This window comes from Meriones unguiculatus, chromosome 3, assembly GCF_030254825.1.
Source record: "Meriones unguiculatus strain TT.TT164.6M chromosome 3, Bangor_MerUng_6.1, whole genome shotgun sequence".
In the NCBI taxonomy this organism is placed as follows: Eukaryota; Metazoa; Chordata; class Mammalia; order Rodentia; family Muridae; genus Meriones; species Meriones unguiculatus.
This window is the reverse complement of record NC_083351.1, coordinates 61,651,327-61,677,810: the sequence shown is the minus strand read 5'-3', so window position 1 is coordinate 61,677,810 and position 26,484 is coordinate 61,651,327. Positions and strand designations below refer to the sequence as shown.

Below are 26,484 nucleotides of genomic sequence, written 5' to 3'. Positions count from 1 at the left end.
GAATTTAAGCTATGTAGGTTCTTAAAAATAACCTAATCAAACCTGCAGTCATTTTACATATGGACAGCAGACTTGGAGGTTCAACAGCGTTCCCCAGGGTACAAGCTGGCTGGAATGTGCCTCACCCGGGGCCTGTTGACTCACTTTCCTTGCCGAGTGCCCAGAACCCGTGCCAGTGTTGTTCATACTAACACTGTGTCCAGGCAAACACTATGCCAGTATATTCATTAGTTACATTAGTTAAAGATTCATACAGCTGGAAAAGCAAAGCTAACCTGTGTTTTCCCAGTGGATATAGTCTTTCTAGAATCAGTTGATGATGCTCTATGACAAATGACTCAACAAGTTCAAGTATTCTTTATTTAAAGTTGAAAAATGTACCATACTGCATTATTGCAAAAATTCACTGGTACAAAACACTTTGCAGCTGGTGAGAAGGCAATAAAAAGTTGATTTTAAAACTCATTACTATAAATTACGGTCACAGTACTTTGTAAATTCAGAATTTCAAACTGCATTTTCTTGTCCTAAATTGCCCACAGTACTCAAGGTTCCTGAAGCTAAGGCAGCTGTTTCAGAGAGGAGGGGAAGAGGTAGCAGATGTCAAGGGATTTCCATTTCTCTTTCAATGCCCACATACTTCAGAGCATCAGCCTGGCTGTATCTGCAACAACATGAACAAAAAAAAAAAAAAAAAATTGACTACCTGTCCAACATCAGGAAAACAAAGCCTGCAGATGTAGAGCATTAGGTCATTAAAGCACAGACAACCCCACCCCCATTACACAGCCGCATGCATGAAGGGGAGGCACGCATCTGTCACTGGTCACCTATTTGGAGCTGTATGTTCCCACAGCTCTACCCAGCCCTCCCTGTGCCTTTGGAGCAGTCTGCTCTGAGAGAAGTCCACATGGTGATGTCTGCAGCTAATAGAAAGCCAAATCATGACTTGGAAAGACCGGCTGCTGCCGAAGAGCAACCCCCAGTGGCAGCTGCCAGGCCAGGCTCTGAGGGTCCCCCCACTAGGGAAGCTGGGCAGCTTTGCCTCTGGCCCACTTAGAGCAAGCATGAAATAAGCCACTGGTGGTGACCCCCCATGGAGGACGACCCTTTTCCGGTCCCACAGGTTTCATCTGTTGTCTCCAGCTGTGCACCATAATGTACTAGAGCTACGTCTACAGGGCCCGCACTTCAACAGCTTAAGTCTCTGTGTGGATGGGTATGCAGCCACAAGAATTCTTTAACTAGTAATCTTTGCGGGATCACAGAGAAGTAACTTATCACAGAGCCAGGTGGTGTACACTGCCAGCCTGACTCCTGCCAATGGAGCCCTACATTGTCAGTGGTCATGACTAGCTTCCTTAGAAAGAATTCACGGTGACTACAGGGTGATGCCAACAAAACAATGTCTTGCCAATAAAAATCTATATACTGTACCAACAGTATATAGTATACTGTACCAACAGAGAGGGCGCTGAAGAATAATGTGACGTGAGGTCCCAGGGGTCAGTCAGTTATCAACAGCAGGCTACTAAATGCAGTTTTCTGTATGGGTTTTGCTTTTTTTCCCAAATAATTAATTTGTGAGAACATGTAACTCTACCAGCGCTCACAGCAGATAGTAACTGGCAGTTAAAAGAATGCGCCCTCCAATGATGGCAGAGCTGGTAAAGAACTTAAAAACAGACTTCGACTCCAGCCCACAGCACAGGAAGGGGAAACCCTTAGGTTATACTGAAAGTGTACTTTATACCAACCTGTAATCAAAAAACAGCTCTTCACCAGTCTGGATGGCTCTCTTCGCAAAGATACCTATCCTGTGGTCACCATTAACCATCATAACTGGAAAGAGAAACATTGAGCCAGTAAGCAATGAGTAAGAAGCGGCCATGGGAGGCGAACTGGCTGTTTACCTAACAAGTGCTCTGGAGGTACTGAAGTCTGCTAGCACTTGGCTGAAAAAAAGGGAATTCCTACAGCAAAATGGCAATTCCAGCTTAAGAACCTACCTTTTGCATAGCAGTTTGGATTTACTGAATGATTAGCAAAACGAATTTTGTTGCCCTTTCTGGTTGCATCCACCACAAAATCTAAAGAGAAAAAAAAACACAATCCAGTGACCATAGATCATAGACCAAGGTTATTATGATTTTGGAAATACAATTCTTCAGGATTTGACTTCAAAAGCAAATAAAACATTAAACTTCATTTAATATCAAATGATATTTGGAAGATGCTCTTCTAGATTAAAATGAATCCTTGGTCGTTAAATATGGCTCTCAAATGCCATGACTTCTCAATTATATATTGCTGAGCAAAACATGGCTAAAAATGTCATCCAGCCAAATTTCTCTGCGCATCAAGAAGTGGACATACTGACATTTAACATTACAATATTTCTCTGGAATATTTCCGTTGGAGGTTTCACTTGGTCCAGCTAAGTGTCTGAATCCATGTTGCACACACACATTTTCACTGGTCCTTCACAGACACAGGCTACAGCAGCTGCCGCTTTCCTTCTCACAGGTGTGGGGCTACAAGGTGCTTTCACAATGCTGGCCATCCTCCCAGCTCAGAGACTGCCTGGAGAGCCTCGAGTTCCGGCAAACATGAGGGAAGCCCCAGCAGTGGGAAACACGATGTGACCTCACAGCAAGGCCGCGACAAGCCCACCTGCAAGGGGACTCCAGACTGTTTCCTGCACACAGCACTTCTGCTGGGTGGGGGACTTCCCGTCTCCTCTCCAGTGACACTTCCCTGAACCTAGGCCTGTGATAAGAATACACCCAAAGCTACTCCTGTAGACAGATGTCCTCGCCCTCCCCCCGTTTGCTGACCTCTAACTTGAAAACCTTGCCTCCCAGCTCAGAACATACCATTGTTCAAGTTGAACAGGAAGCTGCACATGTATTTGTCATACACTTTGCCTCTTCTGTCTGCTTCATCCTGAGAAATAATCTACATGGAAGACACAGGAGGAAATTGTATTGAAGTGAGTGAGCAAGCTTGTTAGAATATCAAAGAGCCAATTAAAAGAATTTTGCTCCCTGGGAATATCAAGGCGCTACAACAGTCAAATGCTCTTCTCTATTTAGCATGTCCCCCAGTGACAATGTCTTCTCTATTCACCATGGGGAGGCGCTTGTGCACTGGGAGTCACTGCTCTCCCCCACCTTTTTGGTCAGGTCATCAACTTAGCAGAGGCGCCTTTACCTGCCAAACTATCACACCAGTCCCAAGAACGACATTTTTAAGAACTCCAGATCAGAGGGATTTCTATGTCCTAAGCTATGCACCTAGAGAAAGTGACAACAATATTGTTTTTCTGCAAACTGTGACTCTTTGAAGCTGCGTTTCGGCTTTTCTCCCTAGCCCTCTAACTAAAGAGGGCAAGCTAATCATGCTGTTGTTTCCAGATCCCCATCAGCTTATCTCTCAACCAAGTAAAACTCTACAGAGCAAAACTCCTGTTCCTAAAACCCTTGTCTCAGGTAGTAAAATCCAAACACGACTAGAGCTAAAGCAAACTGGCTTAGTAACTATGTAAACCAAATCTTCAAATACAAGTAAGTTCAGGATGAAGGGCATTTAGTATTAATTCATTTCTAACTTGGATTGTCCGATAAAATCTATCCAAAACCATGCAAACTACTACAAGACCGCTGGATTACACGAGTGAGCCTTACCTCTCCACAGTATTCTGAGATGAATTCATTTTTCTGTACAGGATCTTTGATAAAAATCCCCCAGCCTGCCACATCAGACGGTGCCAGCAATAAGTGCTAGGAAAAAAAACACAGTCACATAATAAGAACAGGAGCAAGGGCAGATGGAGGCAGCAGTCTGCAGAACAACAGTTGCCATGGTCAAACCCCAAACCTCACTCAACTCCCAGGTGTACTTGATAAGGATGGAAGTTGCCAGGTGTGTCTGGAAAAGTGCTAGAGTAATGTTTCTAAACTGAGTTCAGGATACGTACCCTCTTACAGGAAACACATAACAAAAGCGAGCCACTGGTGCCATGGGCGCCGCAGCAGGAGAGGCATGTGCGGCCCACTTCGCTTTCACTTGTGCAGTCCTCTAACTCACTTTCAACGAGCATCCTCCAAAAGGCTCATGTGTTAGACTTGGGCACCAGCTTGTGGACTGAAGACCAAGAAGTGACTGAATTGTGAGGGCTCTGAACTAAGTGAAGATCAATCTCTTGATGGACTCAGTTTGCTAGCACTGGGGGAGGTGATGCAGATGAGGTGCCTTCTGGCAGAGGAAGTGCCTGGCGGTGTGTCTTTCAGGTGTGTGTATCTTGTCCCTGACCCTTCCGGGGTTCCCTCCGCCTCCTGTGTGCTGTGGACTGAGCTGCTGTTGCCCACCGCATGCTCCCCTGCTATGACACTCTGCCTCACTGTGCAAAGGCCAGGAGCGACGGGCAGGTGACGGTGCTGAAACCAACAGCCCAAATTATCTCCTTTAAGTTCTTCTCAGGTATTTTGTCACTGTGGCAAAACCAAGAAACACAAAATTTTACTTTTATTATTTATCTATTTGGAATGTGTATGTACAGTGTACACATGTATGTGTCCATAAATGCTTGCATATGTGTGCACATGTGCAGGTCAGTTAGCACCTTCAGGTACTAGATCTATTGCTCTCCACCTTATACCTTTGGAGACAAGGTCTTTCTCACTGAACCTAGTGCTACTTCATTTCAGTTAGATGGGCTGGCAGCGATGGCTGGCAGTGCATGCCCACCAGTCTCTCTCTGCCCCAGTCATGCCTCCAGCACCAGGGTCATCGGTGCCTGGCTACACCTGGTTTTTAGTGTGAGTGCTGGCCATATGAACATCATGTTTGCACAGCAAGCTTTTTACCCATGGCACTATCTCTCTAGACCTTGATTTTTGGTTTTGGAGACATAGTGTCACTGTGCAGCCCCGGCTGCCCTTTGATATGGGCATCCCACCGATCCTGGTTAACGAAACACATTTAATGTAAGCACACCAACCACGCTCCTCTTGACCTTTCCCTCTATTTCCCAAAGTACACTCTGCTGCCTGCTCAAGCCCTCAGGACAATCCAGTTCTTCTCTGGTATTTAACCCTTTGAAGATCCTAGATTTCCTTCACAGATTTTTTCCAGCAATTCCTCATTCCTCATGAGGACACAGAAAATTACCATATCAAGGCGCATCAATTCCACAGGACAAGATGACCACTGCTAAACATGATAACTTCTTTCTTTCTTTCTTTTCTTTCTTTCTTTCTTTCTTTCTTTCTTTCTTTCTTTCTTTCTTTCTTTCATTTTGTCTTTCATTTTCTTTCATTTGTCTTTCAAGGCAGGGTTTCTCTGTGGAGCCCTGGCTGTCCTGGAACTCACTGTGTAGACCAAGCTGTCCTCGAACTCACAGATCTGCCTGCCTTTGCCTCCTGAGTGCTGGGATTAAAGGTGTGCCACTGCCCAGCAACATGGTGACTTTTCATCATGGCTCTTTACCATGCTTCACTCAGAACTTTTTTGTGGCCTTTAAAGGGGTTCCCGGATGATCCAAGCTTTTCTATTCCCATTCTGATCTACCCTTGTCAGGTGAATTTCCCAATCATGAAACAAAATTAGCTAAAAAGTGGAAGCAACCAAGTGAACCCACATGGTAAAGCTATGGACACCATGTTCTAACCTGAGAGTTAAAAGATGTCACAGAGGAGACATGCCAGCATGAACATTACTGCCCACTCTATGAATAAGCTGCAGGAAGGATCTATCTCTCCTTCAGTGGCAAATATGGGCCAGGACACACGAGAGATTGCTAGGTCTGAACAGATGTGCCAAAGGAAACTGATACAACTGCATTATGACCTGATGGCCTAAATGGATATGCAGCCATCTAAAACAAAATGATCCAAAACCTACAGACAAAAAACATGTGCACAGCTAATCCAAAATAGATCTTCCATGAACAGTGTTGGTTCAAAGACCCAAGGAAATAAAAAGAAAGCAAAGAGAAGTGAATTTTCTGCCTAAGATAGGATTTCAAAGAGGGTCCCTTAGAGTGGTGCGATTTGAGGCTGCAGAGAGCTGGGGACTTGGAGCTCAGCACTTCACAGTGCCAGCTATTCCTGCAGAGGCCTCAGAGGACTCAACATTCCCTTCTAAACTGTCTGCGTACCAGACATGCATGTGTTGCATATACATACATGTAGGCAAATACACTCATACACATATAAATATATCTTTAAAAATAATAGGGTGCTACCAACCATGTGAGGGCTCACGAGATGTGCTCCACCACACAGATGTGAGGGCTCACGAGATGTGCTCCACCACACAGATGTGAGGGCTCACGAGATGTGCTCCACCACACAGATGTGAGGGCTCACGAGATGTGCTCCACCACACAGATGTGAGGGCTCACGAGATGTGCTCCACCACACAGATGTGAGGGCTCATGAGATGTGCTACACCACGCAGAAGTGAGGCAGGAGCGGTAGTGTGAGGAGGACCAGGGCACCGTAAGTAGTCAGTTCTCTCCTTCCACCATGAGAGTACCAGGCTTTACCCACTCAGCCATCTATCTCATCAGACAGTGAGTCTTGAGAATCTGGGTTTCCTTACCTGTAAGAGTCAGTAAGCATTCAAATAGTGCTTATGTATTAAACAGCTAGTAATCTCAGCTACGCTCACTGAAAGGATTCGTTAAAGAAAGATACTGAATCTTCCCCGTGTAACAGGTCATTCAGGTTTCTTCTGCTCAGGATTACTCCCTAGCTGCTCCACTTAAAATCACCTCTGTGCAACTCTCGGGCTTCTAACACCTAACAGCCGGTGGCCATTCTGAAGGCTCTAAGGGAGTGTGCGTATTGGACGGTCCTGTGCCCACTTCACATCTGCGCCCCTGCCGCACTCGGCCTCTAGCGTGCAGGCCCTGCATGTCCGCACCATCCCCCTGGCCTGTTTGCAAGGTCACTAAAGAGCAAGAACAAGGCCTACAGAACTGCTGGAGGAAATCCCATCTTTTACTATGTACAGAAAACTCCCCAAAAAACTGCAAAGAGAACAGACCTGCACATTCTGATAGAAATCACCATCTGTTGCCATTGAGAAGATACAACTTCTTTGTGTTAACAAAACAAAAAGATGTTTAATCAGCTATCAAAATAATAAATAATTCCTAGTTTAAATCTGATAGCCTTAATGGCTACTTGTCAGAACCCAATAAAACATAATTATTTTATGGGAACTTTAGGGAAAAGCATTAACTCTTTCTGAGGGGCCTCCTAGGTGACGGTCAGCTGGGTCAAGATGAAGCTGACTCTCTGTTCTCCAGCCATCAGCTGTCAGAGACTCACTGAAGAGATGATGAATGTAAACTCCGCACATTCTAGGAGAAGGCCACGGCCACACAAGTAGCTGCTGATACCCTGAGTGAAGAGTGGAAGGGCTGCGTGTCTAGATCAGTGGTGGGGACAACAAAAACGGTTTTCCCATCAAGCAAGGTATCTTGACTCACAGGCAAGTGTGCAGCTGCTGGTGAGTGGGGCATTCTTGTTATAGACAAAGGAAAACTGGAGAGAAGTGTAAGTCTGTTCGTGGATGCCAACCTGAGTGTTCTCAACATTGTTATTTTGTTCAAAAGAGGAAGGATATTCCTGGATTGACAGATACTGTTTCTCAGTGGTTGGAGCCCAACAGCTACTGAGATCTGAAAACTTTTCAATCTCTTGACAGAGGGAGAGGATCTCTAGAGATGTCTGCCAATATGTTGTCAAAGAAGCTAACTAAGCAGCTCAGGACCAAAGTACCCAAGATTCAGTGTTCTGCTACTCCATCTGTCCTACAACACAAAGTCAGGTGACGTACCACTCTGAAGAAACAGCCCACTAGGAGAAACGAGGAGGCTGCGGAGAAAGTTAAACTTATAGCAAAAAGAATGAAGGAAGCCAAACAACAACAACAACACCAGGCACAGAATGCCAAGAGACAAAGGCTATCTTCACTGAGTCTGAATCCAGCGATAGACTAAGAGTAACAAGTAAATGATCAGACCTTAAATCTGGGGGACACCTGCAATATCCAGACAATACCTGAGCACTTTTTCATCAGCTGCATCTTTAAGGGTCACTTTTATTTCCTGTTCCCAGCAATCAGTCTTCCAAAGGATGAGGCTGGAGCTCAGGGGCTGGTGGAGTGCTTACCTAGCATGCACAGAACCCTAGGTTCCATCCCCAGAACCATACAAATCAGGCACATACCTATAACCCAGCACTCAGGAGGTACAGGCAGGAGGATCAGAAATTCAAGTTCATTCTCAGCTACACAGTGAGTGTGAGGACAGCATAAGTTCCACAAGCCACTGTCAGAAAACGACAGTATTCCCAAACATGACTGTTAATTACCTTCTTAGAGCCCCGCTGAATACTGCAGTTCTTGCAGGACACGTTTTTACTGTCCCAGTGGTCGGCAGCTCCACACGTGAGACAGAGGTCAGGGTCACACTCTCGGACAGCTAGGTAGCAGGGACACTGCTTGGTGTTGCACTGTGCTTTGCACCGGCATCCAGGGAAGCGGTTTTGGCCTTCAGGGATACATTTAAACATCACCACCACCATATCCAGCAATCACCCTCATACACACCCCTTTATAGGAATGTAGCCAATGTCTTGCTGAGCACACCAATGACTCACTTAACCCCTCATAACCTTTCCTTTACTAGCTGTCTTAAGGATAAGGAAACAACAAGCTGCTGCGACTGAGAAAGATTACTGCTGGGTTTTGTTTTCCTTTCACATTTGTTAAATGGCATATAGATGTAAATTCCTATGGTTAATAAATAGATGAAGGCAGGTCTTGGGCTGAATGGTATCCATAGCCCTTGACCAGCCCTCTAAGTCTGTGGTTCTCAACCTGTGGGTCGCAACCCCTTTCACAAACCTCCAAAAAGTATACACATAACAGCATATTCATAACAATAGCAAATTAGTTATAAAATAGCAACAAAAATAATTTTATGGCAGAGGGTCACCACAATATGAGGAACTGTATTAAAGGTTTGCGGGGTTTGAAGGGTTGAGAACCACTGTGATAAACCACATTTCTAACCCATTCCCTGGTATCCCAACAGCCCTCATGCTATGTTACTTCACTCTGAAAACTCAAACCCTCGCAACTCTCACTACTTCTAATGCCCACAGAAGACTTGGGTGGCTACTTCTAGATTCTCCTTATAGTCTATACTACTTTACTATAATTTAAATAACCAAAGGAAGAAAGAAGAATCCAATCCAGTACTCCAACTTTGCCTAACTTGTGCAAGAGCACAATTGTACTGCCCAGGAGGCTGACTGGACATTAGCACAGTGCAGGTAAGGGCTCAGTAAACACTTGTAGAATGAGCAGCTTTCCTTAAGCAAGCAGTAAGAGAGCTTATCCCCATCCTTATGTCTTGATTTAAATCACCATTTTCAGCTGCTGACCAAAAGCCTATTCAGTTTTCATGCAATTGCACCAAAGCAACAAATACTTACACTCTGAACTACATTGACAAAACTTTTCACAAAAATTTTGTGCTATCACACAAGGGCACGAACTGTCACAAGGCTGCCGTGGATGGTCACAGGGTTGATAGTTGTAAACATGGTTAGAAGAGCCGTCTGAGCAAAGATAACAGCACGCAGCCAATGAATCCAGGGAGATGGGAAATGATCATCACAATTAACAAGACATTCCTCCCCACCACCTCTGGAACATCCTTTACTGGCTGCCTGTACTGCAACAATGCACACCCCTGTGGAAAACCCCCCCCGCCCAGTGCTTAAACACGTGGTTTCACATTTCAGCCCCACTTCCAAAGTACCGCTTCTCACTGACTCAGGCCATCCAATTCAGTTCCCTTTATAAACAGCAATAACTGGAGGTCAACCGACACACTTCATTTAAATTGATTTGCTAAGTAGAAGTCAGTTCAATCAGAACAGCCAAACTTCAATCCAGTTTCTAATCTAAGACAAATGAAGTCAGAAGAAGTTTTAGGTTGATAGAGGTGAGATAGGAAGCTGCTGACCCTTTTTCAGCTGAATCTTCCTGCAGTGTGCAGCCCACAACCTGCAAAATTAGAAAAACTTCTGTGTGAAGGTGCAATGACAAATGGCTACAAACCCAACTGAGTCCCGTGTAAGTGGACCTGGCTGTGCAATTACTGTAGGCGTGCTGAGCACCCACGACTAGTTTATATTACCTAGCCTGTGTTGCTTGTCAGCTCAGAGTAACTCTGGAACCTGTCACTCAGGTAGTTGTGCCATGCCCAGAAGCCTGGCAGGAAAGTACTTGTCCACATTGCCTGGTTAAGACTCTGAAAGCCTTGTACTCACCTACCGATTTAACCTTCTCTGAATGATATGGATACTGATACTTTCTATAATTTCTGGCATCAGTAACCACCCAGGTGAACTGCGTGGTTAGAAACTGTTCAACCAAAAACTCAGAAACATATAGTAAAGCCTAGATCAACATTTCTTTTCCGTTTTCATTATTTAAATAACAATGCAAGGCATACAATATGAGCTATACAAATATTTTAGAGCGCAGTCTCACTGCCTCCTCAGACACTCAGCTACATTCCTCATTCTAGAACATAGTGGGCTGAGGCAGAGGGGTCCATCACGGTCTCCCTGGCTCCACATAAGCATTCTGCATGCTTATTGACTGTAGGCCTTTGTAGCCAGACTTGGAGGAGACTCACTTTATAGATCAGAATGCAAATCCAGGCTCCCACACTAAAGAACGCTCGTCAGCACCAGCCCGGACAGCACAGCAGGACGCTGGAGCATTCCCACAGAGCGGCTAAAGGAAGCAGTTATGCAGCCTGTACTGCTGCAGTATGCTTTCTCAACCAAAACCCAACGTGGTAAACCAAAATCTTTATGACTTAATATGCCAAATACACTGAAGTGACTATCTCTAAAAAGTTAACAGCAACCATGAGGAAGAAATGAGATTTCTGTAAGTCTATGGCAGCAGTTTAGAACCTTTCTATAACCAAGTGAAAACCGACTCCTGTTCTCCCGTCTCCCGCATCTCTGAAGGCTCTTGGCAGACTTACCGGTGTTTTCTTTTCTTCTTTCTCGGAGGAGTGTCCACATCCTCAGTGGGGACAGGCGCTATAATGCTGGACTCTTTGACTCTAAACTCATACACCTAGATGAGAGGCAGAGGGACAGAGACAGCGGGCTTTAAGGGGAACACTCCATGTGTTTCCATACTAGAGAAATGATTTTGTCTCTCCCATGACACTGCCAGGGACATGAAGTAGGGGATAAGTACACAGTAAAAATCAGTGTTTTCCCATTACATTGGGAATGTAGCTAAATTTAGAGTCTGGCCAAATTTCAATTGTATCTACTTAAATCTACCACATCCAAATTGAATTCTAAACTGGGGAAGTTCTGAACCACAGCTAACGAATACTACTGATTTAATTTTAAGGGCGAGGGGGAATCCTATTCAGAAGATGAAGAGAATGAAATAAGACTCTGTGCGGACCCCCTTGTTTAACTCTCTTTGAGTACAGACGCTTACCTGTCTACATGTTTTGGTCCCAATTAGCCTAGCAATGGCACAGAAGTTATCGTAGTAAGTGCCAATGAGCACTCTAAACATTGAGGCTTCAGCACCGCTCCACTCCACATTCTCAGGAGGGTCGATATTTGGCTTCATCTTTATTGGTGTTTGACACCGAGAATTTGCTTCTAGAAAACCAAATGTTAACACTAGTCAAGAAATGACGCCTACAGGGCTGGGGAGATGGCTCAGTGGGTAAAAGCTCACAGCATGCAAGCATGAGACCAGAGGTCAATCCTCTCAATCAGGTAAAAGTCAGATATGCAGCACAAGAATGTTGTCCCAGTGCTCCTCCAAGGAAATGAGACAGAGACGAAAGACTCTCCAAAAGTTCACGGCCAACTAGCCTAGTGTACACAGTGGAAAAGCAACCAAAGCTCTTGTCTCAAACAAGAAGGTCAGTGAAGAGCCACACTGGAGAAACTGTTCTCCGACATCACATGGACATCATGGCACAGCAGGATACAGACACACACACAAAGATGACTAAACAACATGAACAAGTCAAGTCCAGGGTATGCTAAAGAAAAGCAGAAGGCATTTAACTGCATTTTAGAATTAGGTTAAAAACAATGTCAGAAAGACCCTATCACACTCCCCCATCTGCAGAACCCAGAAGTTCCTCTCCCTTTAACACAGACTTATCAAACACACACAAATGGGGCTTATTATCATTTATGGTGATGTTCAGAGCTAAAAAAAAAAAAAAAAAAAAGAAACTAAAATTCAATCAATAAAACATAAATCAGCAGTAGTACCTGTTTTCCTTCTAACTGAAGCTACTCATTGGTCTTCGAGATAAAAACCAAACTATCTCAATGTTATGCTCCATCAGAGATGGAGTAGAGGAAAACGGTTCAAACAGCAAGAACAAATTGGATCAGACGTCCAACAACCCAGAGAGAGAGAATGATGGGTGATGTAATAGAGAGCCAGCACAACTCAACTATGTGTTACTGAGAGAACTCTCCGATCCTGGCCACAGAAGGGAAGAGAGCTAAGGGCCCCGAGAGGAGGCTCTGTGGTTAGGAGAGCACACTGCTCCTGCAGAGGACCTGAGCTCAGTTCCCAGTACCCACGTCAAGACTGACGGCTCATAACTGCCTGTAACACCAGCCTTCCGAACATACATGCATTGGATAATCTTAACTCTCAGAAGGTAAAAGTTATAAAGCAACAGTAACCCAGTTATCAGGTGTGTCTTACCAGAGGAGCTAGAAGTTTCATCCTTTTTCTCCTCTTCTTCTTTATCATTGTTCTCTCCCCCAGTTTCAGTCCCTGCTTCTCTGTCACTGTCTGTATCCTTTGACTCCAGCACACTGATGGTGGGGGTGCTGGGCCTGCTACTGTTATTTGGAAGTCTTCCTCTTCTGCGACCCCCTGGGCGTTTAGGTGGTGTCTTTATCCGCTCGGCAGTGAGGGCGGCAGCAAACTCCTTAGCTCCCTCCTGCAAAATGAAAAATGGAGGCATCAGGGTAAAGTTCTAAACCTTATTTTGTTGGAGTAGAATAAGACGATATTGCATAACACTAGTTGGTCAAGAATCTATCACAAGTATCCATTATCACAGTCATTTGTATATCAACACACCAAATATTTTTTGTCTACTTTTGATAGTTTCAAAATTTCAGAAATATAAAAATAACTTCAATATTTTGTTCTAATGATGCAAAATCAGGCAAGACAGTTCTACATGGTGAATTTGCAAAATATGTTAAATTAAAACATAAGTTAAAATTATTTTGAATAGTAAAGGTATTTTTCTCAACAGATACATGTATTTAAAAGAGAATTTCTATCAAAAGACTCACATACTGAAGTGTGTTAAATCAGACTTCCTATTTCAAAGCTTAAAATACTACCTCTTTAAAAGTACTACTTAAAGAATACAAGGACACAAAACATACACATGCATGACTTAGTCACTCCCAGTCTTACTATTAAAACATCCAATATTTTTTTCCTGTGAAGGATGCAAAGCCACAGGAAGACAAGAAAGAACTTTTAGGAACAATATAAGGGTTACATTTTGCATTCTAGAAGTATCACAATCCAATCTCAGAAAGTATAAAACAATGGTAAGAGCATGGTTTATAAAAGAGACCACAGAAACATTTTAGGTGAGCCAATAAAGTTCTGCCTTATAAAGAATATAAAACAGTGCTCAAGAATTCCTTTTTTATTTTTATTTATTTATTTTTTTTAGTGGAAATAGAAGGGAAAAGTTTGAAAGGAGCCAACAGTTTTATACTTCACTCTACAAAAACCAAATTGCTTAAAAATAGGATACCTTCTGTAGGTGCCATTCACTGAATCTTCTGTCCAAAATCCAACAGGCAATATATACCCACTTAGTTCCTAGGTAGGAGTGGCTTGGTTCAAAGAGGGGAAATGGTAAAAAATAAGATAGTACCCGTAAAAAACAACTTTCCTGCCTCACTTTTCCTCATCCCTTACACCTCGTCTCTATCACTTAAAAAAAGGAAATCTGTGGGGTTTACGGTATAGCTTATACGATAAGTGGCCTAAAACATTCACAGAAGAGATACGGGCATGCGAAAGGCTTAGGAACGTCTGCACGCGCTTACTGAGTTTCTGGTGTCTAAGTGGGCTATCTGTGCCTCATACCCTTCATAGACTTTGTGGAGAGTCCTTGATCCTAAGGACCCTGAAACGTTGCTGAAGAAATAACACAGATAAACAAAGAGTCATACAAGTTAATAGACTACACTGTGCAGCACACAGCTATGAAAGAAGCGAGGGTGAGAACACTGCCTGTCATACGGCCAATGTAAGTATGGATCCAGACAGCGCTAGCGCTGCTTTACCACCTCCACCAAAGTTCTTAAGAGCCCTCTGGAGAAACAAAGCACTAAACCTCACCAGATGCTGGTAACACTGGGGTCCACAAGGCTTGTTGTCCAGAGCGGTCTCTGTGTTCTTCCGCTTATATGTGTTGGGTGTTGCATGAAAGGCTGTAAAATAAACATAAATATCTGAATATGATAAAAAGTTTGCTTTGTCATTTCCCCAGATCTGCTGGAAAATCCACTAAGATTTTTCACATCTGTAGTTTATTTTATGCAACCTCCCTCCGTCTATCATGGGGAACCCTCCACTCTTCCTCCAACCTCCAAGAAAGCTGAAAACATGGTAAGTTCTGGAATGATTCATAATTCTTATTTTCCCTTTGTTAGTATGCTTGATAGTCATAAAGTATGACTACACACATTTACTTGAGTCTTTAGGATCTCCAACAGGTAAAAAATGATGGGAAAAGAAAACAGACTTCCTAATTTTATGAAAAATATTGTGGCATCTACAATTTCTGTGTGGGGGGAGTTTTTTTTTTGGGGGGGTGGGAGGAGTGAGACAGGAGGATGGTCTTTCCCAGGCTGGCTTTGAACTCATGGTAATGCCTCCTGCCTTGCTCCCTGAGCACTACAATTACAGATGTGTATCACCATACCCAGCTCTGACATATGACTTAATTTCTAGAGGAAGGTCAGTGTATTAAGCATGGAATAGAAAATGGTTCACTTTTAAACACTCTAGGGAAAAGAAACTCCCAATAGCTGGAATTCAGTTCTACAGTGTCATCAGTTTGCTCGTGTACTGGAAAAGGCTAATGCTTACAACTAACTATTCAAAATCGCAGAAGATGAAAACGACCTTAGTCTGGCTAAAAATAGGTGATATTCACAGAACTGTGCGTGGGTTTTTCAGTGGTGGTCTTCTTTAGAAAGACCTTTTATCATAAAGGCTCCACTCTAACTTCTCTGGAGTACTAGAGATCCAGTCCAAAGCCTAGCTAGGCAAAGGCTCAACCACTGAGCTAAATTCCCCAGACATCCCCCCACCCCCCCGCCAAACACTGCTTTTTAATGGTGTTGGGGTTTGTTTGATGTTTTGGTTTAGTTTTGACAAAAGTTGTGCTATGTAGGCTAGGCTGGCAACCGTCTTGCCTCTGCCTAACTGATGCCAAGATTATAGGTATTGACACCACATGTTCCAGTGTGTTTTGAATTTGTTTTAGCTCAAAATAGCTTATTCTTAAAATACACTTAAAGAGGCCAGCAAGATGGCTCCCAGGTAAGGGCACTTATCATCAAGTCTGATGACCTGAATCAACTCCTAAAATCTACGTGGTGGAAGGAGAACCAGCTCCAACAGGTTGACTTCCACGCTCACACCACGGTACACATGTGCCAACAAGGACGCCCACAGGCAAAGTCAAGCACTCAACCACTGCTGTAAAGAAAGGTTCACGGACAGACAACCAGAAAGATACAGCTGAGAAACAGACCAGGGGCTGGGAAGCTGGCTCGGTGAATAAATAAATACACATTGACAATAAGCAATAAAAGAAGTTCTGTATCTAAAAACAGGGAAGGATTTGAACTTCTCCATAAGTATTACTAAGACATTTAGATAACTCTGTAAATGAGAAAAAAAATTTCGACCCATATTCATACTAGACTAAGTTCTGCATAGGAACATACACAAGTGCATATTTTTTAAAGGAGAAGTTGGCAAGTGAGACGGCTCAGTGCCAGGAAAGGTGCTTGCCTCAAGCTTGACAGCCTGAGTCAATCCTCAGAACCCACGTGGGAGAAGAGAACTGACTCTGTAAACTTGTCCCGACCTCCACAGGAGCACCACAGCATGCACATCCCCAGCCCCCAAATAAAAAAAAAAAAAAAAAAAAAAAAAACACTTAAAAAAAAGTTAAAGAAAAGCCTAAAATGGGGGAGGGGGAGCTTTATAATCTTAAGAGTAGAGAAAACCATATGATGAATTTAATTCCTTTTTTAAAACTTATGGACTTTTTATCAACAAACCTTAAACTACTCATTTTGAGAGAACTAATCTCAGGACTAGGGGAACTGCTTCAGTAGGTAACATGCTCACATAGGCACAAGGCCTTGAGGCCTCAGCGCCTCTGTAAACGCTGAGTGTGGCAGGATGAAGCGAGCTCCCCAGGGGCTGGCTGCCCCATCAACCTACACAAAAAGGTGAGCTCCAGGTTTACTGTACCATCATGCTTCAAAAAATAAGGGAGGGATAAATAACAAGACCTTTCAAAAGTCATATGGAAACCTACCTATCACCATAAAAGTCCCCTCCACCCCTAAAAAAAAAAACCCACAGAGAGTTAATGGTTACTCTGTAATGTGGCAAGTGTCTCCAGTGGACACCACAGGCTAACAAATCAAAAGCCCAGTGCTAGGACTAGGTTACCGCTTTTAGAGCTGTTGAGCAGGGAGGTAGCATAGGCCTCCGAGCAGTACAGGCTGTTGCCAATGCTATTGTGAAGACCTTATTGCTGAAGGTGTCTCCTCCTTAAGTCATAACACATGAAGATAGCAAGCGGCATGACCAGGATGCTTCTTCCCTGCGGCTGCATCCACAGTGCACGCTAACGAGGAAGCGTAACCACCAGTCTTCCCAACCGTGAACGCTGCAAGACGCAGTGAGGACCGGCTGGCAGGACATGTCGCTGCTGCAGAAGGGCCATGCACATCACAAGAAGAGCCAACCACTTCTGATGGAACTCAGTCTCCCTTCACAAGAGGATACCCACATATCTGGCACCATCGTTGCCCAAGAATCTATGGCTAGACAGGTCATGGACCCTAGGGAAGGAGGGAGCCTAATACTATTATTATTATTCTGCCAAATGGAGATAGTATTAAATCAATTCCTAATAACACCATTATTCCCATAAATTAATGCATTTCGTAATGGTCACCAGAGAAGCTTCTATTTGCAGTATGTGGTGATTAACATAAAGACCCACAGCTGCTCAGTGTGCAGAAGAGACTGAGACCGTTAAAACATAAGTGGAAAATCTGTATCTCACAGCCTCCTCCAAGGCTCAAGGATAGCTGGGGGAAAAGTGCAGACTGAATTAAGAGCCGGGGGAATGGATGACTCGAAAGTTATTTTTAGAAATGTAAGTTTATTTCAATTCTACTAAAAATAACACTGACAAGTCCAATTGAGGCACTCACTCACTGTCCAGTGGATAGGGAGAATGTAAGATAACTTACAAGGCACTGAAACCACCAAAGCGTCGCTCCCGATGAGGAAGGCAGTCAACACGGGCCCTCGGAGCTGGAGGCTAGAAACCGACTTCAAGCACTTCTTTCTAATTTAAGGCCAATAAGCCACAATGTCTGACTCTCTCTGTCTCTCTCTAACACACACATTCACACACTTTAACGTTTCTGACCAAAATATATATATGTAACCAAACAAATTATAAGTAGCAAAGAGGAAAAAATATAAAAAGATTAACCAAAAATTTTAATACAGGTGAGAAAGATGTAAGTCTAGGAAGTCCCGCTGGCCAGGTATGCTAGCACATGCTTTAAACTTAGCACTCAGGAGACAGACAGGTGCCTCTGCTCTACAGAGCGAAAGCTAGTCTCAAAAATAGATATGGACAGGCAGAGTAACACAGGACCGTTTACACAGAATCAATGGCTCCTAAAGCTGGGACCATGCAAAGTAAACACAACGAACTACAACAGGAAAAGCTATTTATATTAACTAGAGAAGTACAAACATTCTCAAAGTGTGTGCTTCAAAGTAGTTAATAGTGCTGAGTGTTGGTGGCACATGCCTTTAACCCTAGCACTCTGGAGGCAGAGGCAAGAAGAGCTCTTTGAATTTGAGGCCAGCTAGTTTACAGCTAGTTCCAGGACAGTCAGGGCTACACAAAGAAACCTTGTTGAGAGAGACAGACAGAGACTGATAGAGAAAGAGAGAGAGAGAGAGAGAGAGAGAATAATTGATGTTTTTTATACACTGCAAGTTTCAGGAATGGGATGTGTCTTAAGTGAGAGCGCGCGCAGGGATGGGGATGTGGCTCTCTGTAGAATGTGTGCCCAGCAGGGACAAGGTCCTGGGTTCAATCGCTAGTACTACAGAAAACAAACAAAGCCACACTGGCTGGAAAGAAGCCAGTTTTAGTGGGACATGGTGGTATGCTCCTATAATTCTAGTACTCCAGAGCTGAGGCAAAAGGATCGGAGGTACCACAAGAATCAGCAGTTCAAGGCTAGCCTCAGCTAGCCTCTGAGTGTGAGAGCCTGTCTCAAAAAACACAAAACAAGCTCCAGTTAGCTGAAAATTTTACTAAGAAACCTCCCTTTCCTAGAAATTGAAAGTAAGTTTTTATACTGACACTAAGACTATCTTATGCTTTGCTTGTATTGAAATGTGAGTACTTACGAAGCAAATACCCAGAGGATCAAAAAGAAAATAAATACTTAACACTAGGCAAGAGCTTGTTTATATAAATGCCTTTTCAGCCAATTTGCTCATAAATGTCGGCAATACTGCTGAGCTCTGAGCTCCTTCACAATAACTGCATTATAAAATAGCCCTGAAAAGAGTCACTGACTGTACTCCAAGTTAGCTAGAGTTAAATGTGTACAAAAGGTGTCAGAGGAATCCTCAAAGAACGTAAAAGTAACAGTACAGGGTGTGACATATTTCTCAAGCTTTACTACAAGACTGGCCGGTACACTCTAGCTGGGATCGATGACAGCGCTTTCCGAGCTGCGCTAACGCACCCTCCAGCAGCGACAGAAACGGCAACGTGCGGTAGCTGCACTTACGGTGTAGGAAGCAGTCATACTTAAAGCAGCGCCGGCAGAAGAGCGTGTGAAATGAGTGTAAGCTCTGCTCCCTCTGCACGGACTTAGCGTTTGGTCCATCTATGTTTGGGGTGCATTCCGGAGGCAGGGCACCTGGGAGCTGCTGCTCTGTGAGTTCTTTATATCTGACATCAAACAAACAAAAATTATAAGTACAACAGAAAGAAAAATCACTCCTTTTGAAAATCACGTTTTTAAAAGGTTTCCATGGGTTTTTTAAAATGTCTGCCTTATCTAAAACACAACAACAAACATCTAACCTATAGCAGTCGTTACTTGGACAAAGAACCAATCATGCATTGTGCAAAGCAAAGCAAGAATCAAGCTCATTAACACAATTCAGGAAGATCACTGAGGAGGTGACATAAGTTTGAATGAAAAATAAAAATGTCTACCAGTGTGCAAGAGAGTTCTTAAAATATACTAGTATAAATTGTATACATATATGCACTAAATACTTTCTAATACATAGTAAAAGTGTGTATGTATATGAGAGAGATCATGTTTGAAATAATAAACCAAGATGATGAATTACATGCAAGACTACCTCAGACAAAAAAAATCTTACTTTTCTTTTAGTTCTTCTGCTGTGCCCTTATCTGGAAACATTGAGGAAATAGCTTCAAAAATTTTATCAGCAGGAAACTTCCGAGGTGGGCAACTTTCTTTATCTAAACAGTGAGTTGCGATAGAGAAGAGATAGAAGAAACAAGTTTCAATTTCATTTTCTCTGTATCACAGCATCTCACTAAAGCGCATCTTCTAAGAAACCGTCCGCTGTGGTTCACGTGGGGAGGTGCTGGTGTGAGGCAAGGCCTCTCACTGTGGGGCCTTAGTTGGCCTGCAACTAAGTAACCGGGTTGACTTCAAACCTTTCATGATTATTTTATAATTCTTAGTGTGTGCGTTTATGTGTGCTCATGTGCATCTGAGCACAGACACATGGGTGTGCACACCATGCTACACGTATGAAGGTCAGGAACACCTTTGGTGAGTCAATGTTCTCCTTCCACACTGGGATTCAGAAATCAGCTCAAGTCACCAAGGCTTGCTCGGCGAGCACCCTGACCCAATGATCCATCGCCTATTCTATTGTCTCTGACTCCAAAGGGCCAGCACTACAAGCATGACCCACTATGACTGGCTTGGGGTTTTTAGTTTTGTTTGGTGGGGGAGATAGCCCAAGATAGCATAAAACTCACTATGTAGCTGAGGATGACCTTGAACTTCTGACTCTCTAGCCTTCACTCTCAAGCGCTAAGGTAACAGACATGACACCAAACCTTATATCACTTACTTCTAATGGAAAACCCTGTGGGATACTAGAAAGACAAATATAAAACTCAAATATGAGATGTTTTAAGAGCACTGGAGACAGATCCCCCAGATTGATTATTTCCAAGTTAATAGCTGTGTGTCAGAGCTGATCACTAATCCACTTTTACATCTTCCTGTAACATGGAAGATTAGCAGTCACCTAGCTGACCCCCTAAGGTGTGTCTCTGTTGTATAAAATACCTGCTTTTTGAAATTGCAATTCTTCCCTAAATTCTACTACGCTGCCTTAATAGTAGGCTTGCTGAGGAGAGGACAGCATTATGGGCTCTGCCTTGGGACGGATTGTTTCCTCATAATCCTTAACAGGTGCAGAGGCAATAGCATACCCTGGAGTAAGACCTGGGTCATCATCTTGGGGCTCAGGTTCAGCCTCTCCCCAATATTGCAATCTTAGGTACACTGCTAGCCTTTGGACCTGATAATATTATGTACATTGAAGAGCTGTGGAAGGATAAGTGAGCTGGTGCATAGAAGTTAGCATACAACTTGTGATGTTATTATAAAAATGATTATGATAATTGATCAGCAAAGTACAAAAAAGGATTGTCCTTTTGCTAGGCGAAGTAAACAAGGAAGCTCTGGTGGAGAATATGGACTTCAGTGAATATATTTGATTATACTACTAAAATACAACATTTAACAACAACAACAAAAGTGGGGGGAGAAATGACATTCTATCCATACCTGAGGGTTTTTGTACATGTATTGTATGGGTATATGTATGCCACAGTGTGCATTCATGTGAAGATCAGAGGGCAATCCAGGAGAGTCAGTTCTTTTCTTCCAGTTTGGGTTCCAGGGATCAAACTCAATCTATCAGGCTTGGTAGTAAATACCTTTAACCACTGCATTACCTTGCCAGCCTGACACTTTCTGGTTTGTTTTAAATGATGTAAGGCCCATAATAAACAACCAGTATGAAACATACCATCTCCACTATCCTCTAGATCTTTTGGTTTTTCTTCTCTTTCATCAGGATCATCTCCGTCATCATCATCGTCGTCATCATCATACTGACCAAGAGCATTTACCAACTCCACAAAAATTTCATCATTTATAAATCCACATTCTAAGAGCCAAATATCAGAAACAGAGGAAAAGGGTAATAACAAAAGTTTATGTATGTATTTTCTAATCTGAAACAATAACTAAGCGCTAACAAGCACTGTAACAGATAAGGACAGTCAAGATCAACTTCATAGCCAGCAAAGAAAACAGCATTTATCTTCAGTATCTGTTGCTTTCTTAGGAATCAGCCTTCCCCGGCTGGTTTAGGGCCTGATACTCCCCTAATCCTCTAGGACCTCTGGCTTTAGCCTCCTGCCAATCTATGTCACCAACTGACTACTTCAAACCTTGCTTTCCACTATAATATGAGCATATCTCCGTTTTCTCTCAGATATCAAGAGAGCCTCCACTATGCAGAAACCTGAATCCAGAATTCTGATGACTCTATTTCAGGAGCTATGGCTGCCCTGAGGCATTTTTGAGCAGGGAGGCTTTCTGAAGCACAGAACTTTAAACCTATTACTATTTAAAGCTTACCAAGTACACACTTTATTCCTATAAAAATCGACATATTGTTGCTGCTACAGTCATAACTGTCACTGATGATTATCAAGTGGCAAATAAGATCCTCCAATAGAAAAACTAAAGAAACACTAAAAAACGTATGCTATAAGCCCAGAGTAGCTCTTTATACTCAAGTGCAAGAATTAATGTTATTATTAGAAAAGGGCTTTTTGTATTTTGTTTTGTTTGTATAAACCCTATGCTTAAGACACCAACTATCCTGAGTCTTTAGGAAAGCCTCTTGTGGTTTGAATGAAAATGGCCCTGACAGACCCATAAGGAATGGCACTATTAGAAGAGTGGCCTTGTTGGAGTATGTGTAGCCTTGTTTGAGAAAGTGTGTCACTGCGGGTGGGCTTTGAATTCTTAGATGCCAGTGTTTCACAAGCCAGGCCCAGTGTTTCATTCTCTCTTCCTACTGCCTGCCCATCCAGTTTAGAACTCTAGGTTCCTCCTCCAGCATCATACCTGCCTGCATGCTGCCCTGCTTCCCTTCATGGTGATAATGGACCAAACCTATAAATGGTGAGCAAGCCCCAATTAAATGCTTTTCTTTTATAAGAGTTGCCATGGTCATGGCATCTATTCACAGCAATAAAACCACAAGACACCTACCGCGCCCCAAAAGACTGTATGTGTGGCTCACCTCTGTCTCCGTGCACTTTTCCATCATAATTTTTGATTAGTTCTTCAATGAAAGTGCCATCCTGATCCAGAACTTCATCCCCCATATAAGGAATGTTATGTAAAACAGTTTCATCTTCCACCTAAAAGTTTAAAAAAAAAAAAAAAAAGTATTCTAACTGTTGAAATATTTTTTAAAAACTCTTTGAAAGGCCTAGCGAGATGGCTCAGCAGGTAAAGACACTTGCTGCTAAGCTTGACAACCAGAGTTCAATCCCTGGAATCTATGTGGTAGAGAACAAACTCCCCATGACCTCCACACACCTGTCATGCTACACATGCATACATGTGTACATACATGCACGTGTATACATACATGCATGCACACACACATCTACATACACACAAACTGTAAGCCCTTGATGTGTGAAGTAGTGCAAATATAGCTCATTAAACAGGATACACTTGTTTAGCATATGCTGAAGACTAGCTCAATTCCCAGTACCACAAAAAAAAAAAAAAAAACTCAATGAGATACTAAAAATAGTATTTTTGTGAGTACTGTCTTTCTCCAGAGCAAACTTTTCTGTTGTTTTTGTTTTTTGGTTTTTTTGGTTTTTGTTTTCCAAGACAGGGTTTCCCTGTGTGGCCTTGGCTGCCCTGTACTTGCTTTGTACACCAGGCTGGCCTAGAACTCAGAGTTCTACATGCCTCTGCCTCCCAGAGTGCTGGGATTACAGGCACATGCCACCATGTCCAGCCCAGAGAAAACTTTTAACTATACTTGATGTAACATGCAATCCTTCCTTTAGGAAGCTCTAGGAAAGGAAACTGGTTCAGGTTACACCAGACCCCAAGTTTAAGACATTCCTCTTGCAGATGCTAAAAATGGAAGATATCTGTAATAGAACTGATAAATGTGGCTTATAAATTAACTATAAATTCTCATCAACAAAGTAAAGAGTCATTAACCTCATTTGGTGATCTAGGAATTGAGATATTTACTACAATTAAAATTGAGGGATGCTATGGTGATCTGAGTGAGAAATCTCCTTCGTAGGCTCATGTGTTTGAACGCTTGGTCCCCAGCTGGTAGTGCTGTTTAGAAGGTTTAGGAGTACAGCCTGGCTTGAAGAAGTATGTCACTGGGTACAGGCTTTTAAGATTGCATAGCTCACTCCACTTCTAGTCACCCACAACATCCCTGCCTCTGCTTTGTGATTGAGTTGAGGACATGAGCTCTCAGCCACTACACCTCTGGCTGCCATGGTGGATTCTCATCCCTCTGGAATCATAAGCCAAATAAACTTTCCCTTCTGTAAGTTGGTCTTGGCGATTTATCACAACAACAAAAATAACTGACACAGAGAGGAGAGAGTATCAATGGTCCTGTTATTTTATACACAGATAGGAGAATTAATGGTCCTGTCATTTTATACCAAAAGGATTAATACTTGTAAAATCAGAATATTCTACAGCAACAGAAAGTATTTCAGTACTTTTTGATGAACAAGTCATACATCCAAGTTGATTATGCTAATAAATAAGTAAGTATACATCAAAGCACAACAAACAGCTGGGAAGAGCCAATCAAAGAGGAATGTAGGGAGACTGGAATACTTGAGAACACAGAGGACAAAAACAACAACCATAGAAGGAAGAGAAGTTTGAAAAGAATAACAATGACAGCAACTCTACAAGGCTGGACACTTCTGAAGCATGTGTACAGTAACGAGGCTAGAGCAGGCCTGTACTGAGAATAAGAAGCCTTGAACAAGGTACTGGTTAAATGCTGAGTTCTAGACAGTAACTCTGAAAAACAGGACAGACAGGCTAAGACTGGAGAACAAAGGGAATATTATAAGCCTAGGACCAGACTATGATACAATCAACAGGAAAAACTGTTGAACACTGGAAAAGGCCATGAAATACATAGGTGACCATCAGGCAACTAAGAAAGAGGAAGACAGATTTTTTTTTTTTCAAATGATCAACAGATAACAACTTTTGTTATCAGAAGTATAGATAAAGGAAAACTGAGATAGCAGCAAGGCTTGCGGTATAAAAGAGAAATGGAGAGCTGAATGATCTGTTCAGCTCAGCATATCGGCACACACATGTCGGTTCACTGCATTTTGTGTACACAACTCCCATCTAAGCTGAGTCATGTCTTTGAATGTAAGTCAAAATTTAAAATTGGGCTATTACGTCTTCTCAATGGTAGCCATCTAACCTATGCTCCCCAAAATATATGCTAGCCTTAATAGTCATCAAAATTGATTTGCTCAGTGACCATAAAAGCCTAGAAATGATCTAAACTACCTACTGGCAACTTTATAAATTATTTCACAAGCCCAATCTGAAATACCTCATTTAAAAATATCAAAATGAGGAGCTGGAGAGATGGTTCAGTGGTTAAAAGCACTGTGTGCACTTCCAGAGGACCTGAGTTCAGTTCCCAGCAACCACATGGTGGCTCACAACCATCTATATACTGGGATCTGATTGCCCTCTTCTGGCATGCAGCTATACATGCAGATAGAGTACCTGTATAAAATAAATAACTTAAAAAATTTTAAAAAAAATATTGAAATGATTATAAACTGCAGTATTTTTAGTTAAGGCGTACATACACACATATTTTCAACTTCACAAGAGTAACTGACATTTATCTTTAACTGCCACTGTCAAAAGTATAAGAAAAGTCACTAATTATAAATGTCTATTTTTAAAAAAAGAAAATTTCTAGCAAGCAATTCTGTACAGTAATTCTCTAACTTCAAGAAATTCTCTCAACAATTATATACATAAAATGAGTAAACCTATGGTAGTTTCGTTTTGTTTTTGCTCTTAAGAGTGTACGTGTGTCTTCACGTGGGGCATCTGAGGGTGCATGTATAGAGGCCAGGGGTCAACTTTGGGTGTTGTTCCTCAGGAGCTGTCGACCTTCTTTTAGTCTCAAGAATATGATTAGGCTAGGCTAGCCAAGGAACCTGTCTCCACCTCCCCACTGTTGCATTTCTGCCCAAGACTATGGCTCCCTAGACCCAAACTGTGTTTTTATTTTAAACAAGCCAAGAATTGACTCTTTGACTTCATTCATTCTACCTTCCTTCATTCTAGTTCCATAAAGAATTAAATATTAGCGTTTTGTTACCAAACCATTGTTCTTTGCAGAGACAATGACCTAAGTATAAATCCCAAGAGTAGTTCCAAGTGTACATTTATCAGTTTTTTTTGTGTTTTGTTTTGTTTTGAGACAGGGTCTCTTTATTGTGTAGCTCTGGCTCTTGTGGAACTTGGTATGCAGACCAGATTGGCCTTGAACTAATATAAAGACTATGTCTTAACCTTTTCCTGAAAATTGCTTGATGACAAGCTCTCTGTTAACAAAATGGAAAGTCAGGCTGGGCAGTGCTGATGCACTTTAATCCCAGCACTTAGGAGGCAGAGGCAGGCGGATCTCTGAGTTCAAGTTCAGCCTCATCTACAAAGTAAGTCAAGAAGAGCCAAGGCTGCACAGAGAAATCCTGACTCAAACCACCGCCCCCCCCCCAAAAAAAAGGAAAGTCAGAGGGCACTGACTGTGCTTTTAAAGAATAAAGAATAATAATTATAAAGTTCATCCTTAGATGTATTTATTTCCACTTTTCTTGTAGAAAATGTAGAAAAAGAA

The 26,484-nt window shown here is 42.6% G+C and overlaps 1 protein-coding gene across 3 annotated transcripts in view; it reads right to left on the bottom strand.

Annotated features, from left to right (window-relative positions):
* Positions 1 to 338: 338 nt before the first annotated feature.
* Positions 339 to 26,484, bottom strand: part of Ezh2 (enhancer of zeste 2 polycomb repressive complex 2 subunit) — a 51,189-nt gene continuing 25,043 nt past the window's right edge. For all 3 annotated transcript variants that reach the window (XM_021635095.2, XM_021635096.2, XM_060380090.1), the window contains 16 exons: positions 22,831 to 22,951; positions 21,541 to 21,681; positions 19,843 to 19,945; positions 19,236 to 19,399; positions 14,491 to 14,582; positions 12,814 to 13,054; positions 11,566 to 11,735; positions 11,090 to 11,184; positions 10,052 to 10,092; positions 9,516 to 9,641; positions 8,388 to 8,566; positions 3,687 to 3,782; positions 2,877 to 2,958; positions 2,010 to 2,090; positions 1,758 to 1,842; positions 339 to 664 (listed from right to left, as the gene is read on the bottom strand). In XM_021635095.2, the coding sequence (XP_021490770.1) occupies positions 604 to 664; positions 1,758 to 1,842; positions 2,010 to 2,090; positions 2,877 to 2,958; positions 3,687 to 3,782; positions 8,388 to 8,566; positions 9,516 to 9,641; positions 10,052 to 10,092; positions 11,090 to 11,184; positions 11,566 to 11,735; positions 12,814 to 13,054; positions 14,491 to 14,582; positions 19,236 to 19,399; positions 19,843 to 19,945; positions 21,541 to 21,681; positions 22,831 to 22,951 (1,878 nt within the window). In that variant the 3' untranslated portion in view covers positions 339 to 603. The remainder of the gene's footprint in view (positions 665 to 1,757; positions 1,843 to 2,009; positions 2,091 to 2,876; positions 2,959 to 3,686; positions 3,783 to 8,387; positions 8,567 to 9,515; positions 9,642 to 10,051; positions 10,093 to 11,089; positions 11,185 to 11,565; positions 11,736 to 12,813; positions 13,055 to 14,490; positions 14,583 to 19,235; positions 19,400 to 19,842; positions 19,946 to 21,540; positions 21,682 to 22,830; positions 22,952 to 26,484) is intronic.